General features: G+C 45.0%; 2 protein-coding genes across 2 annotated transcripts; one reads left to right on the plus strand and one right to left on the minus strand.

The window, feature by feature from the left end:
• Positions 1 to 1,945: 1,945 nt before the first annotated feature.
• Positions 1,946 to 3,465, minus strand: LOC135367599 (bursicon-like). Its single transcript, XM_064600888.1, has 2 exons — positions 3,292 to 3,465; positions 1,946 to 2,158 (listed from the first exon to the last, which is right to left on the minus strand). The coding sequence occupies exons 1-2, from the start codon at positions 3,463 to 3,465 to the stop codon at positions 1,946 to 1,948; spliced, it is 387 nt and encodes a 128-aa protein (XP_064456958.1).
• A 1,912-nt stretch (positions 3,466 to 5,377) lies between these two features.
• On the plus strand, positions 5,378 to 16,281 carry LOC135367234 (partner of bursicon-like). Its single transcript, XM_064600394.1, has 3 exons — positions 5,378 to 5,424; positions 10,497 to 10,725; positions 14,404 to 16,281. Exons 1-3 carry the CDS (start codon positions 5,399 to 5,401, stop codon positions 14,560 to 14,562), a joined length of 414 nt encoding a protein of 137 aa, XP_064456464.1. The 5' UTR covers positions 5,378 to 5,398; the 3' UTR covers positions 14,563 to 16,281.
• The last annotated feature ends 33 nt before the right edge of the window (positions 16,282 to 16,314 follow it).

Here is a 16,314-nt window from a genome sequence, read left to right on the forward strand (position 1 = left end):
CAAACAAATGATCAATGGAGCAGGAGGCAAGCGAGCTGGTATTTCCTTGACGATGAGTACGGGCAGTACCATGGTGGACGAGCTTCTGGAAGACAGCTCCTTTGTTATGTCGAAGAAGGTGATAGGAGCTCCGCTTTTGTTCGTGGTGGAGTATTTTTGAGGACGTCCACCTTTTTTGAGGGCAGACGCGGTTTGAACCTTCGGACTTGATTATCCGGTTGAGATGGGGGACTTAGTGACTCGAGGGGGACTGAAAGGAGGGCCAATCGCTGTCGCTCAAGGTTGAAAAAAGCTGTTGTGGTATATGGCTCACAAGGTTGCCACTGACTCACCGCCATTGCAAAGAAGGGTGAAATGACCGGAAAATTGAAAAAGAAGGCAACCTTAGAGATCCAACAACACACCCGGAACAGCACACGCTGGCTCTTGGGTTCAAGACCCCCTTTTCTGGAATTGCTGTAATAATAATTGGGAGTAAATTTACACGTAAGGAAATGCTTTATTCGTCCTGTCTCTGTTCGTTCTAAGAGAAAATAAATTACACGTAACGAGCAAGCCACACTTCGTGATGTTTCGCCAGCGCTGGCAAACATCCAATAACGTACTGTTTGAGACATCGAATCTCAGGAACACAGCTGCCGATATTTCGAACAGAAACTGTTCTTCTTCCGGGATATAGCATTTTAATACATTTCACAAACAAGGCATTTGGCATTGCCCAAGGGCAATCAAACAACAACATATACATCGTGACTGGGGCTGGAGAGCAATACACTGTACCCCATTACACGCGATTTCTTGCTGTGCGTCTTTGGGTTTCTGAGCTTATAATTATCAATGATGTTAAATCATGTGTTTGCAACCGGTCTCCAAGTGGCACATTTTTTCTTACAGATGGTACAAAATCTCGTATCCCGCACCGTGTTCCTGAAAATTTGGTCCCAGAAAAAAGGAATTATTTTATTATGTTATTGGAACAAATACGGAAAGAAGAAGAAAAAAAACACATGCTTACAACTCTGTAATACTGCCTTTTATATAAAGGGACGCGGGTATCATTTTCCATCGTCTCTGCGAGAAATACGCAGAAGGTTGGCCTCATAAACTTGCTGAGTTGTCTGTACTCCACTGAATAAAAGTAAAACAAAGAGAGAGAGAGGGGGGAACAGAAGGTATAGACGTCAATCCTCTCAATGCAACCATACAACCCATGCAGCGAATGATATCGTTTATACAAATGGCGTGCAGCTTTTATTATCCATAACATCAAAAGGAGTCAGAGGAAAAAAAGAAAATTTCAACAAATCAGAAGGGCGAATGATAACTCTTGGTCGGCTATGATCCGTTTCGTTGGCTTGCCCACAACCACGCTCCTGTACTTTTGGGCTCACGGGACATTGCGGGACCATTATTTCCGCCAACTAAACCACAGGGACCATTTTTGCTGGGACCAAATTTTCAGGAACACGGTGTGGGATACGAGATTTTGTACCATCTGCAAAAAAAAAAAAAGAAAAAAGAAAAGGATATGCCACTTGGAGACCGGTTGCAAATACTTTAACATGATTTATAACTATCAGCTCAGAAACCCAAAAGCGTACAGCAAGAAATATTTCAACACAAATATTTCCTTTAGAAGATTGAGTAAAAAGCTTTAATCGTCAAAAGTGTTATCGGGCACTGTTACAAACCAAACGTCAGTCCGTGCAAGTCAAACCATGCTTGTATTTTGCTTCTGTTTTTCTTTTAGTGTACCATGGGAGTTAGGACGTGAAAGCGAAATCGGTAGATTCTGGGAAATGCGGACAAGCTTAGTGGCCGTACACTATGACACTGTTTTTTTTTAATCGCTTTTAACAAGACCATTCCGATCGCTCCTTTCCAAACACACATACATAAAAAGAAATGAAGAAATAAACATCGTAAGGAATGCGTTGAGTGACGCTCAAAGTGTGACAAACTCTTGCGGAATGATGGAATTTTCATCGGGCGACGTGCATGGCCGGCACATGCACTCTACGGGTGCTCTGGTGACTACCTTCCGGAACTTCGGTCCGGGGCTGTTGGGGCAGAAGACCGCCTTAGTGGCTTCCCTCTCGCCCATCTCTTGACAGCACATGCAGGACCGTTCCACTTGCCAGTAGCGGGAACCGGACACCTGAAAGAAGCACAATTTTCCTCACATCGTCTCTTCATTGACAGATTCCTTTCAGCTGGAGAACGGTCCGTCCGTTAGTCAATGTAAAATGTCCCCGGGCAAAATGTTCCCAGAATGACTGCGAAATGAAAGTTAAAATTTTAATGCTTGTTACACAGCCATTGCTAACTTCCGTGATCATAGATGTCTGTTTTCATGCTATCCCGTGGAGATTGTGCGTCCTGGGCCGTCTTAGCGGAAAACAACTCCTTCAACTGTAAATACATTACCAAAACACCCACCGCCGTTATTTCTACTATATAACACCAGGGTCCGAAGGCCAGAATGACGTTCAAGTTAACTGTGATTCGAGCTGTACGTCTAGAAAGGAACCTTCATCCATATCTATATATAGGTAGTGTCCAGACAATCGTCCCTTTGCAATGGGCTCGCGGAACTGGCGTAAATTTTCGAGCACTAGAGACTAAATCTAGTCCGTCAACTACGTACCCCGTTGGAGATAAGGAGAAGCAATAGTGCGCCAGGAGAAGTACTGCAGCGCCACTATACGCCATGAGTATAGGGGAGCACACTTTCTGCCGCAACGTAGTGTAATGCGGTCAGTCCTAACAGCCAATACGGAAGCAGAGCGAGAATGAAGTATTACATTACCTGGCGCAAGCAGGGAGGGCGGCCTCTCTGCGTCCAGCCATCCTATCTGCGGCGCAGTAATATTTTGCGAGCTGACGGACTAGATTTCTTTTACTTCTTAGGTTGACTACGACTATAGTCCTCCATGCACGCGTCTGTACGTTCAATTCCTCGCAGCAAAACTTGCACAAATCACCCGAGAAGTTCCGATAGACAATCTCAGAAAATCCCAGTGTTCCTTGCGCACGCATTGCATCCTGGGTGTTCACTGGGGGAGGAAACGAAGAATCCTTCACGTTTCGCTCACGCTGAGCTCGACACGTCGTGGACAATGGACCGATAAGGGAGAAATCGCCACCCGTTTCTTTCGTATTAGTAAGCTCCCACAGTTCAAAGCGGCGCTAAGCACTCTGGGATTTTCTGAACTCGTCTATTGCTTCATCCGCTGCCAGGTTCAACGGTATACCATGAAGTGATTCTTGTACAGACAGTATTACGCATACCTGGACGTAGGACGAACAAGAACCCTGACACGCGAACGAAGGAATGGGTTTAGGTTGGCATCCCGGCTGCTTCAGGACGTGGATGACGGGTCTCAGCTGGCAGCTCTCTTCTGGACCAATGCTGGTGGACTGCACTAGCCTTGCCAGGAAGAATAGCACGCAGAGGACCGACATTCCGCTCGTCTGCTCCATACTCTTTTGTTGCCACGGTATAGGGTGCTTCGGTGGTGGTCTCTACAAGTACGACATACACAGAATGAATCCTTCAGCGAAATTCAACCAAGTCTAGAAGCTGAAGTCGCACATTACAGAGCACCAGCACATTATTAACACTGCACGCACCATGTACTCGGGTGAGCCCCTCTGGTAAGACATCTGCGAGTCACCCCCATTTAACTGAACTTCCAATACATTGTGCCGCTTTGGGTACATCATCAGTTCTCAATAAATACCTGCCTAATAATAAAATTTCCCGCCGACAGTTAGCCGCGTGGAACCATACATACAGTAGAACTTACCCTGAATGTTCACCCTTGAACCTGTCACTGCGATAACCACTCCAATGGTTTGCAGGTCTTCGCTATAACCACTCCAACGGTTTGCAGCTCCGGGTTCTTGTCAGAATCTTGCGCGCTGACGTTTGCTGTCGCCGGCTGGTCAGCGACTGCGACATGCGAGCCCGCTTCGGCGGCGCCCCCATCACAATCGCAGCCTGCAGGGGGTCCTGACGCCAGAGCGCACGTTGCGCCGGCACCGGCACACAACTTGCCCATTACGCTGCTTGGCGGCCGTCTTCTAACCTTCTTTAATTGTTGTTTTGCCCCCTTTCCATTAAACATAAGCATATAGCGTGCATAGCGTGCGTGCTTTTTGGTGTAAGACACGCAGGCTCGCAGCCTAAGCGTATTGTCGTGTTGCATGCAGAGCGATTGCGAGGACGACTATACTACTGCATAACATCACAAGCGGGAAATAAGGCTCGTGGCGTCCAAAACCTTTTCCAGCTCTTCTTTACTCAGTGAACAATATATACGGTTGAAGTGCAATTGACAGCTCTCTAATTAACCAGTAACGGCGAATTAACGAATTAACTATTTGAGGTGCGTAGAAATGTTCGAAAGGACGGCTAGAATTGTCCAACTAGTCGTGCGCACGATTTAATGGGCAACCCTTTATAAGAAGATTCATTATAGGAAGATAGACAATTCATATAGGAAGTAAGGATGAAAACGGTGGCACAAAACTGCAGATACCTCTAAACCTCTGGAAACGGGCAGAGTACACCGTTAGAAGTAGAGACAAAGTTTCAGCAGACGTACAGCTTGCGACATACTTGTCTGAAATTGGCAGCATGGAGTTCGTCCGTCCTGGAACCTCAAGACGTTGCAACATTGTTTGTTTCGACTAATAAGCACGTACTGCCGTACGCGCCTATTAGTCGGAAGAAACATTCTTGCAACACCTGTAGCTTTCAGACGGGCTGAGCAGCAAGGTATGTCGATTCCAGTCAATTATGTCGCCAGCTGTACTTCATCAAGAAGTAAAAACGCATACAAAAAAGAGCTTGCGCGTTTTGCCCATCAGAGGTCCCCCTCTTTTTTTTTTCATCTTCCTTTTTTATACTTTTTCAGAGGAAGTCCCCGAGCCTTTGGTGGCATTCCACGTATAACCTCCACCGATCTTACAATCTACCACGGTCATTGACCACGTCACTCTGCAACACGCAAGGGTGATTCTAAAGCGCGTTTAATCGGAGGCCAGTAACCCGTACACAAACAAACAACAGCCGTAAACAAGCTGCGTTCCCCCAATGGAATAAAAATGCGTACATGTATACGAACCATTCGCAGTATATGCGGACGCATGAAAGTTCAAAGAGTTAGCGAAACGCGCGTGAGGTCAACAGTCTAAGGGAGGGGAAAAGAACAGCCAGCAATTCCAAATGGAAACACAAAAGGAACACCCGTCGGGAACGTTTTTGCGCATAGCGAGACTGAGCTGGTCTCGTGCTGTGATTTCCCGCTGACCAAAGGCTTCTTGCCCGCGGACTACGGTCGGGGATCAGTCGTTCACCATACCTCGAACTGTTCGGCTGAGTTCTTTCGGAATGGCTCTTCTTCAGCAAACCATCGGGTGAGTCGAAAGGAACGCTATCACTCGAAGCTTACCATATAGTATTGCGGATTCAATCTGTATTTCGTGAAGTACAGTGATCACTACACTCTAAGAAAAAAAAATGAGTAAAATGCGGAGTAATTGCAGCTTCTATAGTCCCCTAGATTGCCATTACTCCCTACTTTAGTCCCATAACCACGACATTTACTCCACCAGAACTGCAAATTGTCACTGAACTTCGCGAATGGTCTCCTGAATGCAACAGTCTACGTAAATATGTGCTCTTGGTCAATTTGATGGCATAAGGCTGTATAACTAAGCCAACTTAGCAATTTTCCTCCCACACGGAGTAAGAAACAGTTAGCGCCTCTCTCTTCGCAAGTTGTGCCCTATGTATGTCGCAAGATTTTATATCGCTCGATATATCACGGTTGGCGATTTGATTCATAATATTTTCATGCATGCACACGAATTATGTACCTGTGATTCTTAGAACAGAGCGTGAAATGCAGTCTCCACTCTGTGACATTCATTTACTCCCGTGCATTTACTCCCGAAAGGGACTATTTTTTGTGGCAATGCAATCAGTCCCCAAAAGGAGTAAAATTACTCTCTTTTTTTTTCTTAGAGCGTAGTTATTATGACCATGGTCGCTCCCGAAAATTTTGAAGTCATAATGCGGAACTGTCATATTAACGGGGGGCATTGAGGTTTCACTAAAGTGTTCCCCAGGAGTATGGTCGTAAAACGCGTATGTCAGATTATCGGGGGTCATATTAACGAGGGTTCACTGTATGTATACGACACTCCGGGACGTTGCGTTGGCAAACGCAAAGGCGTGGAGAGTTGGGGAAAGACGGGCGCGTTCAAAAAAGACGATATTTTGCTCGACGGTCGTAATACAGGGCTCTCGATGACAATTGGTCCAATCACAATTGCTTATGGTTTCGAGGATCCCGATGGCATAATGGCGAAGAATCTTCTTCCAGTACTCCCTGGTAATATACCTTGGAACTCATGTAACGCTCCAGAGAGAACGTGCTAAAGTTGCATATAACACTGTTCAATTACATGGAGAGCCATCTATTTATTTTGGCAGAAAAGAAAAAATCGGCAAGAAAAGACGGCTTGCCATTCCTGGCTAAATAATTCCTTAATGGGTAGCCAAAGTTCCTGGGGTAGTTAGAGCGACGCGTTGTGGTGTCGGAGGTCTTCCGCGTCGTGTCCCTCCCACGATGTCAAAAGCTGCTGAGGAGATCGGTATATCCCAAAGGTAGTGGAGAAGCGCTATAATGGTTACACCATGCGCCGCTGCGTGTGCAAAGTGATGTTGCAAGAGTGACCATGGAGTATCCAAGCTTAACGAGTATCTTCCCAAGTTAGAATGTGTCGTAGACTACACAGCCGCCTGACACCAAAATCGACTTCCTTTCTCGTTCACCAGGATAACACGAGAGCACGCACGATTAAACGCAATAATTACAGACAGTGAATCCTCGTTAATATGACCCCCGATAATCTGACATATACGCGCTTTACGACCATACTCCTGGGAAACAGTGCAGTGAAACCTCTGCAAATCCCCCGTTAATATGACAATTCCGCGCATTATGGCCAAAATTTTCTGGAACGACCATGGTCATAATAACGAGGGTTCACTGTATAACCAACGAACTATAGGGTGCGAAACGAAGTAAGCTATAGGGTCTCAGCAGTTTGCCTCGCACCTTTCGGAGTTTTTTTCTCAATAGCCTTGGCAGCGCTGCCCACACGGCAAGCGAGGTCCTTTGAGTCTAGTGCGCTTCAAGGAGCCCTCTGCACTGCCAAGGCGATTGAGGCAAGAGATATTCAACTATAAGCACCAAGGATCCTCGAATACGGTGATCAATGTTTGTGACCAAGGGGGAGAGTATATTTATTAGACGAAACGGAAAAAAAAAAACGGGGGAAAGGTCAGCCAAACGGGAGGTCGGCTTGCTATTCCGGAAAGAAGGAAATGAGAAATAAATAAATAAGAAACAAATAAAAAGAAAAGAAAATGAATTAGGAAATAAATGATAAACTAACAAAGGATGAAAGATGAGGTAGATTAAAGACAAAGATGAAAAAAAAAGATGAATAACAAACGGTGAAAAAATGATGAGATGGATCACAGAAGATAGCACGAGGTTAATGCGTAGTGGGTGAGAGTGGGACACTGAAGAATTAGATTGCACGACTGGAGTTCACCAAGGGCATCTCATGTAAGCAGTGATGGCCACTAACTACTTCTACAGTAGTTTAACTATAACTACTAACTACTTTGCGATTGAGTAGTTTAACTAGTAGTTCAACTACTTTTCAGGGGAGTAGTTAAAACTACTTCTTTAACTACTGCAATGTAGTTTAACTACATCTATAACTACTTAACGTTGTCCATCAACACCTCTTCCCTTGTAGTGTTCTTGGATACCTAAATATGAATCACAAGCAATGATAAACTTTGGCTCAAGCCATTGCTACGATCGTCAAATAGAAAGCTTGCGGCGAAATTCTTTCTGTGCCTACGCGATAAACTAAATTGCAGAATTATTTCACAGCAAATGAGGCTTCACTAGACAAGCAATATTTATTTATTTATTCACATACCCCAAAGGCCATACCCTGGGGGACACCAGATGATACGTGACAAAAGGACGACGTATGGTTGTTCACGAAAGTGGACTGGAGGCGGTCAGTTAAGAACATATGAATCCAGGAGAGAACATGTGCATCAAGGCCTAGTTGTGAGAGTTTTATCATTAATCTAGCGTGCAGTACAGAATCAAAGGCTTTAGCAAAGTCCAGGAACACGGCATCTGTTTGAGTAGAACTGTCCATATTTGTGTGGAGGTCGTGGATAAAACCAGCTAGTTGTGTTTCACATGAGAAATTTTTATGGAAGCCATGTTGGCAGGGGGAAAAGTAAGCATTTGACTCTAGGAAGTTGATTACCTGCGAATATATAATGTGCTCCATGATTTTGCAAGGGACGCTGGTAATGGAGATTGGTCTATAGTTCAGCGGTGACTGAGTGACACCCCTTTTATGCACTGGTATTATCATTCCCCGACGCCAGGCTTCTGGCAGAACTGAACTATTAAGTAGGAACGGAGTTGCCTCAGGACAGAAGTCGCCGATATTTCGAACATAGACTGTTCTTTTTCTGGGGACCGTCCTCATCATTGGCATGGTATTTAAAGGGTTAGGTGTGACGTGTTTAAAGGTTCATGCGAATTGTCCCTTTAAACCATGCCAATGATGAGGACGGTGCCCAGAAGAAGAATGGTCTCCGTTCGAAATATCGGCGGCTTCTGTCCTGAGGCAACTCCCTTCCTACATCTCTACCGGTTCGCTGGATTTCTACCCATCTATGAACTATTAAGTGATCATTGGAATATTGCAGCAAGAAATCTGCTCGAGTGAGCCTTTGTGTTTTTAAGAATGTTGCTGTTTTATTCCATCGAAACCAGCAGAGGAGGAAACCTTGATGGAAGAGATAATCTTTTCAATGCCAGCAGGAGATATCACTATCGGTGACATGCTATTGAAGATAGATGTGGGAGGCGCGGCAGGGGGAGTTGTGTCTTCGTTGGTGAACACGCTTGCGAATGCGTTATTGAAGATAAGAGAACAATGGTTATCTTTAACAAAATTACCATCATGATCTTTGAGTTGGATGTTTACCGATGGAGATTTTGGGTTTATAACTTTGTAGAATGCTTTGGGGTTGTGCTTCAAGAGGTTAACGAGGCTCTCACTATAGACCATGCGTTTCGAACAAGTCACCAATGATTTGTATTTCTGGGCGCACCCTTGATATTTTAGCAGTGATGATGCAGACTTAGAGCGCTTAGCAAGCCTGTACAGACGTTTCTTTTTACGGGCAAGCAGTTTGATTTCATGATTGTACCATGGGGCATGGCAATGTGTCTTGATGAGAATGGAGGGTATATAGGCTTCAATAAGTGCATTAATCTTGGATTTGTATAAATAGCAGTTTCCGCGACTGTCCGTACTTCAAAATTAGCGAGAAAGTTAGCCAAGTAATTGGATAATTCAGAATTTATTTGGTCGTAGTTACCCTTATCGTATAATCCTATGCGTTTGCACGAGGAACGACGGGGCACGCTGGGGACAGATATTGTAAAGTGTAGCACTTTGTCGTCACTCAAGGCGCATGAAGAAAATACAGAACCTACTATATCTGGGTCGTTAGGGAGGATTAGGTCTAGGATGTTTGATGAGATGGGAGTTACACGGGTGGGTTCATGAACCACCTGATGAAGGTCAAACACATCACACAAATCAATGAAAGAACGTTCTTCACTGCCAGAGGCTGAGGTAGATCTCCAATTAATTGAGGGGTAGTTGAAATCACCAAGAAGAATAACCTTTGAATTTTGGAATTTGTGAAATATATGATGTAGTGATTTGTGTAATTCCGGGATGAATGCATCACAGCGATAGAAGGTAAAGCCAGGACACTCTGGTAGCAGCTCACTGTCTCTTATATCCGGCGATAACCAAGTTTCAGTAAGTGCAACAGGGTCACATTCACAGGATTGCAACAAACTACACAAATCCTTACGCTTTGGAATCAAACTGCGAACGTTACAAAAAACAACAGATAAAGCATGTGCGGTAGTACAGTGGTGGGAAACAGAACAGATCAGCTATGGTGTACGTTCAACAACCTGTTTTAAACATTGTTTTAAAGCAACCTGTTTTAAAGCATTAAAAGTGAAGATTTAGTACACATGCACGACACAATTGCTCTGCACCTCCGTTCTCATCAAACAAGTAGCTCAAGGTAAAAGTCGGAAGCACAATCGTGCCGTAAAGGTTGCGGCAAAATCGGAAGTAGTTGGCGCCTTCAGTAACCTAACTACTGTAGTTAACTACTTAAAATAGTAGTTTAACTAGTAGTTGCCACTACATTTCTGCAAGTAGTTGATAACTACTTTTTAACTACAATCAGGTAGTTTAACTAGTAGTTTAACTACATGTAGTTAACTACTGGCCATCACTGCATGTAAGCATCCACACGGTGCATGTACCATTGTTCGTAGACCCGTCTACTCCTTCCTCGTACTATGGTGCGCCTGTGTCTCCCTGGGAAGCACCGAAGCCGCCACTTGCAACCTGCAGTCCACCAGCATACGCATCACCCGAGACCAGACCGACGAGCAGGGAGCCCTACAGCGCACGTGCGAAGGTACTGTGTTCGTGGCACGATGTGAGGGCACCTGCGTCTCCCAAGTGCAGCCGTCCATCACGCTGCCGCACGGCTTCCTCAAAGCAAGTTCTCTCAATTATTCGCTCAATTAACTCCTCATTCGTGCATCGATGCCACATTGTCCTGGCTATGAATGTGGCCCTGATGAACTCGGTATTACGTAACGGTTGTCCGTAGTCAAAGAGCCAAAGGCACGAGGCTTTTTTAGTTTTTCTGATGTGCGCACAAACACGTTTCTGCAAGCTATTGGGGCTCTAAATAGACTTCTACCCGTGAAACGTCATCATGACGTTGGTATAGACAGACTGGAACCGAAGAATTCGGAAGGGGAGGGCTGGGTTCCCTGCTGCACGACTGCTCCTTGATGCTGGAGTCCTGGAGTGGGCTCCTGGAGTCCATGGTGCTGAACTAACTACTCGGCAAAAAAAAAAGTCTGTGTTCCACGAATGGACACTTGTTAGCTGCCTCCTATTGAAAGAAAAGTAGGACCGAATGTCGCGTCCCTTTTAGAGACCATCGTAATCCCCTCCAGACCGTGGCTTTCGGGCGCGTCATTTGACATTCCGTGTATATTATTCGAGCGCAACAATAAGTATGCGAAGCACATTTGATGTTACAATATGCGTTGCTTGTCCCCATAAATCGCGAGGTACGCATATTTAAACAATTTCTGCACCGCCGGCAGCCAGCCGGTCAGAAAGGATAACATAATACACCAGAACGTATCAGCGGCATCCAATTTCTAGCCCAATTTCAGAATAACACCAGATTTTTTCCCGTCCGAACCCACAACACCACCAACAACAATAATAATAAATGCTGGAGAACCCAGAACATAGTAAAGGCCGTTAACCCGAAAAACTCAGGTCCTTAATATAGTGCAGCCGCTTCAAACTGCGCCCGTTGTACGCTGTTGTTTGCCCGTTGTACGCCCGTTCTTGTTGTACGCTGATCTCGTTGTTAAAAAATCCTGTCGTCACCTTCTATGCTCCATCTTTAATATGTGCTTGTCAGCAAGCAGAGATACCGTATACCTTTGTGTGATGGTAGGCATATGCTGTCTTGAAGAATAGTTTGTAATACATCACGGAAACGAAAAGCGCGGTTGTACCAAGGACATCGAGAGGAGATAAACGCAGGCGCGTATGTTTGCCTTTTTTTCGCTTTGTCTTTGATTCATAGCGCGCCTTTCCTCTTCAATCGATGTTCTAAGTTTTTTTTTTTTTTCACTTTTTTCTCTCTCTCTCTCTCTCTTTTTAAAATATAGTCAGCCTTAGGAATACGATAGTGCAATAAGGAGGCATTTGCTTCATGTGTGCATGCTTCATGTGTGCAGGCATTAATGATGCATGTGCGTATATGGCGACGTCGGTCCATGACGTTTTCGTTTGTTGGGCAAGAGGCTTGTTTGCTGAGGCGCGAACGTTGAGCATCTTGTTTTGCTTCTTCGTCAAATACAGGGTGAATTTAGCAAAGGTTACACATTTCGATTGAGTCGTAAAAATACAAAACAACGTCTCTGGCGCGTCAAACTTCGCAGACTGATAGTCAGTCGCTGCAAGTTTTATGCTTCTATTTTTTAAATGCTATCACTTCATAGGGAGAAAGTTAGAAGCGAAGCAAATTCTCACCCCATGCATTTCCTATGGCCTATACTGCCTGCAAACCGCCATTTTTTCGTCGGTCTGCTTCGCGTTCACATCACCATGTATAGGTGGCGCTGCTTGGAAAGTAAGCAAAACCAAAACCTATGGAACGAGCGTAGAAATGCGGGGTAGTTGGTAACTGTACACAATGATAAGCGGAACGCAGCCAGGGACACGGACGAGGAAGGGCACAAACGAACTGCTGACTCTCAGCTAACAGAAGTTTACTTGCAACACACATTTAAATACAAAAACAAGACACAAGGAATGTGACAACACCTCATCACAATCGCAAAACGGAAAAAAACTACACAGTAAATCATTTTACACCTTTATTTGCTCAAACAAGGTGTATTCTTATAAAAACACCCTTTTCTATTACACAAAGAGTGCAAAAAGTGCATTAGTAAGGGTGTAATATCGACATACACCACGTTTTATCCAATGTGGATCATTAAGGGTGTAAAGTGGGGTGTTGAAACAGGTGTTTTCCGTCGAATGCACCTTTTTTACACTCATTTGAATTGGGAGTATGGTGTTAAAAATGGTGTTTTATTTCGTGAGAGAAAAATTATGCTGGTTTCACAGCTCCGCTCAGCAAGTAATCACATTATAGACGATAACCTGAGTTAAAAACACAGTATTTGACAGGGAGGGATGTTAGAAATTTAGCTTATATCTTTGACTCGTTGCATGCGTGAGTGTTAATTGCAAAAACACATTCCCGCCACCGCTACAAACGTTTCCCACCCCACCACATGTAACGAACGTGCCCCAACAAATTGTATTTCAGTATATGATCCATCCGACACGCCAATATAGGCTACTGAGGGTGCCCTAGGTCTCTTTATGCCTCTGCACTCAGGTTGGTCCCACAGTGTTACCAAGCTAACGAGGCGTGCCTGCGACGCATTGCGCTCCGGTTTAGGTGTACGATGGAACCACGGCTGGAAGTCTACCGTGATCGCGGTGCTGCTTGCCATAGAAGCAAGAACGTCGAACTGCATGTCTCGGCCAGTGGTGTCGGTATGCTGCCGCGGAAGCTCCTATTACACTATTGGCGAGGGAATATTTGCGAACAAATAATTCCATCATAAAAGGTGTTTTCAATAGAATACTCCCATTTTAAGGGTGTTTTTGTTTTTATACACCCATTATAACAGTGTTTTACTAGGAATACACTTAACCAAAGGGTGTATTAGAAAACACCCATCTTTTAGCCATGGGACAAGCCATTTACACCAAAAAAGTGTAAAAAAGTTTACTGTGTAGCTGCTCAACACATGATGGCTGCGATCCGGGCACGTTCCAAGATAGTTTATAGTTTAGGTTATCTTGGAACGCGCCCGGATGGCAACCATCATGTGTTGAGCAGCTAGTTTTTTTTTTTTCTGTTTTGCTATTGTGATAAGGTGTTGTCACATTCCTTGTGTCTTGTTTTTGTATTTAAATGTGTGTTGCAAGTAAACTTCTGTTAGTTGAGAGTGAGCAGTTCGTTTGTGCTCTTCCTCGTCCATGTCCCTGGCTGCGTTCCGTTTATCATTATGTACAAAACCTATGGAACAACCAACAACCAGATGGACCAGATGCAGGGTTTCGACATGAAGCAGACGGACGAAAAATTGGCGCATAATGTAAAACCCCGAGACTAGAGAACACGAGAGGACGGACACAACACGAAGTCTCAAACGAAAGTTTGGCCCCAGAAGCAGTGCCCATAAGGTATCCGCCAATGAAAAATAAGGAACTTAAACCGCTCACTCACAACAGTTCTGTGTGACGTCAGAAGCTCCTTCTTCCTTTGCCAAGGTAGTGAAAAATTGGCGGTTTGCGGGCAGTATATGGCATAGGAAATGCATGGGGAGAGAATTTGCTTTGCTTCTAACTTTTTTGTACCAAAATATGGATGAAACTTCAGGCAAATGATTATCAGTCTGCACAGTTTGAAGCGCCACAAACGTCATTTTCTATTTTTTTACGACGGGATCAAAATGTGTAACCTTAGCTAAATTCACCCTGTATTGTTAATTCTCGATTCTCCTCGGCAGAAGGTTCTATACTAATCTGCGTGATTCCCCGCCCTTTCCTGAACAGGAATGCAACTGCTGCAGAGAAACGTACATGAACCGACGCGAGATCCAGCTACAGGACTGCTTCGATCCAAACGGGCAGAAGATCTACGGCGCAGAGGGCAGTATGACCATTTTCTTGGAAGAGCCTCAAGAATGTGCCTGTCACAAGTGTGGACTCTGAAACGCTGCATTCTAAATGAGGCATCGTTAACGCTACGATTGATGCTGTCGTGAACCAATGTCCGCCTTTCGATGTCGCGCAGTGTGTTAGAGACTTCGCGTACTCCCCAAGGCAAGAGAGCCGGAGGAAGTCAGGCTTTGGAACTCTCACATTTCGCTGTAGGATAACAGAAATCTGCGTTGTCACCTATTGGTTCCTGATAAAACAACTAAAGACACGGTGCAGACACGGTATAGTTGCGCGTATTCCAGAAGATACCGGCGTAATGAAGAGGGTCACTTTCCAAACTTGATTAGTCCTGGGTGGTCACGTGGTGCTGCAGCAACAAACCCATGGAGGTAAGAAACTAAGGAGATGCCCTAAGCGCCTCTCCCAATGCAAGCGAGCGTGCTGTGACCCGCGCATGGCATTGTGGTTAGTTGCCCACACACGTGACCCATAAACGTCACGGCAAGACGTCATAAAACATGGCGTCCTCCATGTCCGCGGCGTACCTTACCTGAATACAGAGACGAGCTGCGGCCGAATAACTTGTTTTCGCTTTCATAACATCTTTGGAGTTAGAAGCTATCACACCCATTGAAACACAAGATAGATCATCTCAGTGTGGAAGCAATGGATCACTAAATCGCTAGAAAACGTACGTACGTCATCGTGACATTGCCTGGCTTCTCTGCTGTTTTGCTCAACTTTTGCTGTGTTTTATCACGCGGCGAATGTTGAAACACCCCATAACCTTCAAAGTATTGTGCGAATGGACTCCTTGAAGGTAAGAGGTTTCCTGATGATGAGATTTGCTAAACTTCCAATTCTCCGCGCAGACCGCCATAACGCCGAAACATGTGGGGATCACGTGACTGGGCAACTAGATGGGCGTGGTATTGCCAGGAGCGACCGCTAGAGGGGTCCCACGGCCCTCCGATCGTATCCCCCTCTCCTTAGTTTCTTACCTCCATGAACAAACCAATGGACTCGAAACCGAAAGTGATTTATAGCTTATTTAATTTTACCCCCTCTATTCATTACGGATTAGCGAGTGATTACTTCGGGTTAAACCCGATTCCGTCCGGTTATTCCCCCCGAACTGACCTCCGACCAATTCGGGTTAAACCTGATTTCTCCCCGAATTCGATCCGGTCACTATGAAATCCTCACTTGACGTTCCCACAGAAGACGAACGAAGGTCGCCGCGTGTAACTAAGAATGGGTCACGTTTCCAACAACATACTCATGTGTGACTGTCAACACTGTCTATACATTCAGGGATTACCGCTGGAAGGTCACGTTCCGCAAAAAAACAAAACGAAAAAGAGATTACCACGCGATAACACCCGAAGGCACAATTATCGCCCGATTTCTCCCAGAATTAGAGATTTTAAAATAGCGCCCGATTTTTACTCCCCGAATCTGAGAAAGGCGTTTAACCCGAAAAAGCAAAGCAGCAGTTTCATGACCAAAGACTTACCATACAGGCTGGTGACAGCATATGCCACACCAGGAAGCTTTGTAGGATTTTGGATCGATCTCAAGGATACAAAGGGTACACGTGCTCGTATGTTGCAGACGCACGCGCAGTATGTTTTGAACCAAGGTTGTTTTGTTATAACCTTGCATTGAAGTGATGTAATGTCTCGTCGCGAGCAGGGCACGTTATGTTGTCGTAAATTACCGAAGCATTTGCACACGTACACTCTTAGAAATGAACTTCACTGCATAGCACGCTCCTAGCCAACCATCATCTCGAATGATATC

This window comes from Ornithodoros turicata, chromosome 8 (assembly GCF_037126465.1).
Source record: "Ornithodoros turicata isolate Travis chromosome 8, ASM3712646v1, whole genome shotgun sequence".
NCBI classification, from domain to species: domain Eukaryota; kingdom Metazoa; phylum Arthropoda; class Arachnida; order Ixodida; family Argasidae; genus Ornithodoros; species Ornithodoros turicata.

Coding starts and splice junctions, on each gene's coding strand:
- LOC135367599 (XM_064600888.1), bottom strand. CDS start 3,465: ATGTCGGTCCTCTGCGTGCTATTCTTCCTGGCAAGGCTAGTGCAGTCC. Junction 2,159..3,291: donor CTTGTTCGTCCTACGTCCAG/GTATGCGTAATA, acceptor TGCTTCTTTCAG/GTGTCCGGTTCCCGCTACTG.
- LOC135367234 (XM_064600394.1), top strand. CDS start 5,399: ATGGCTCTTCTTCAGCAAACCATCGG. Junction 5,425..10,496: donor CTTCTTCAGCAAACCATCGG/GTGAGTCGAAAG, acceptor CATTGTTCGTAG/ACCCGTCTACTCCTTCCTCG. Junction 10,726..14,403: donor TGCCGCACGGCTTCCTCAAA/GCAAGTTCTCTC, acceptor TTTCCTGAACAG/GAATGCAACTGCTGCAGAGA.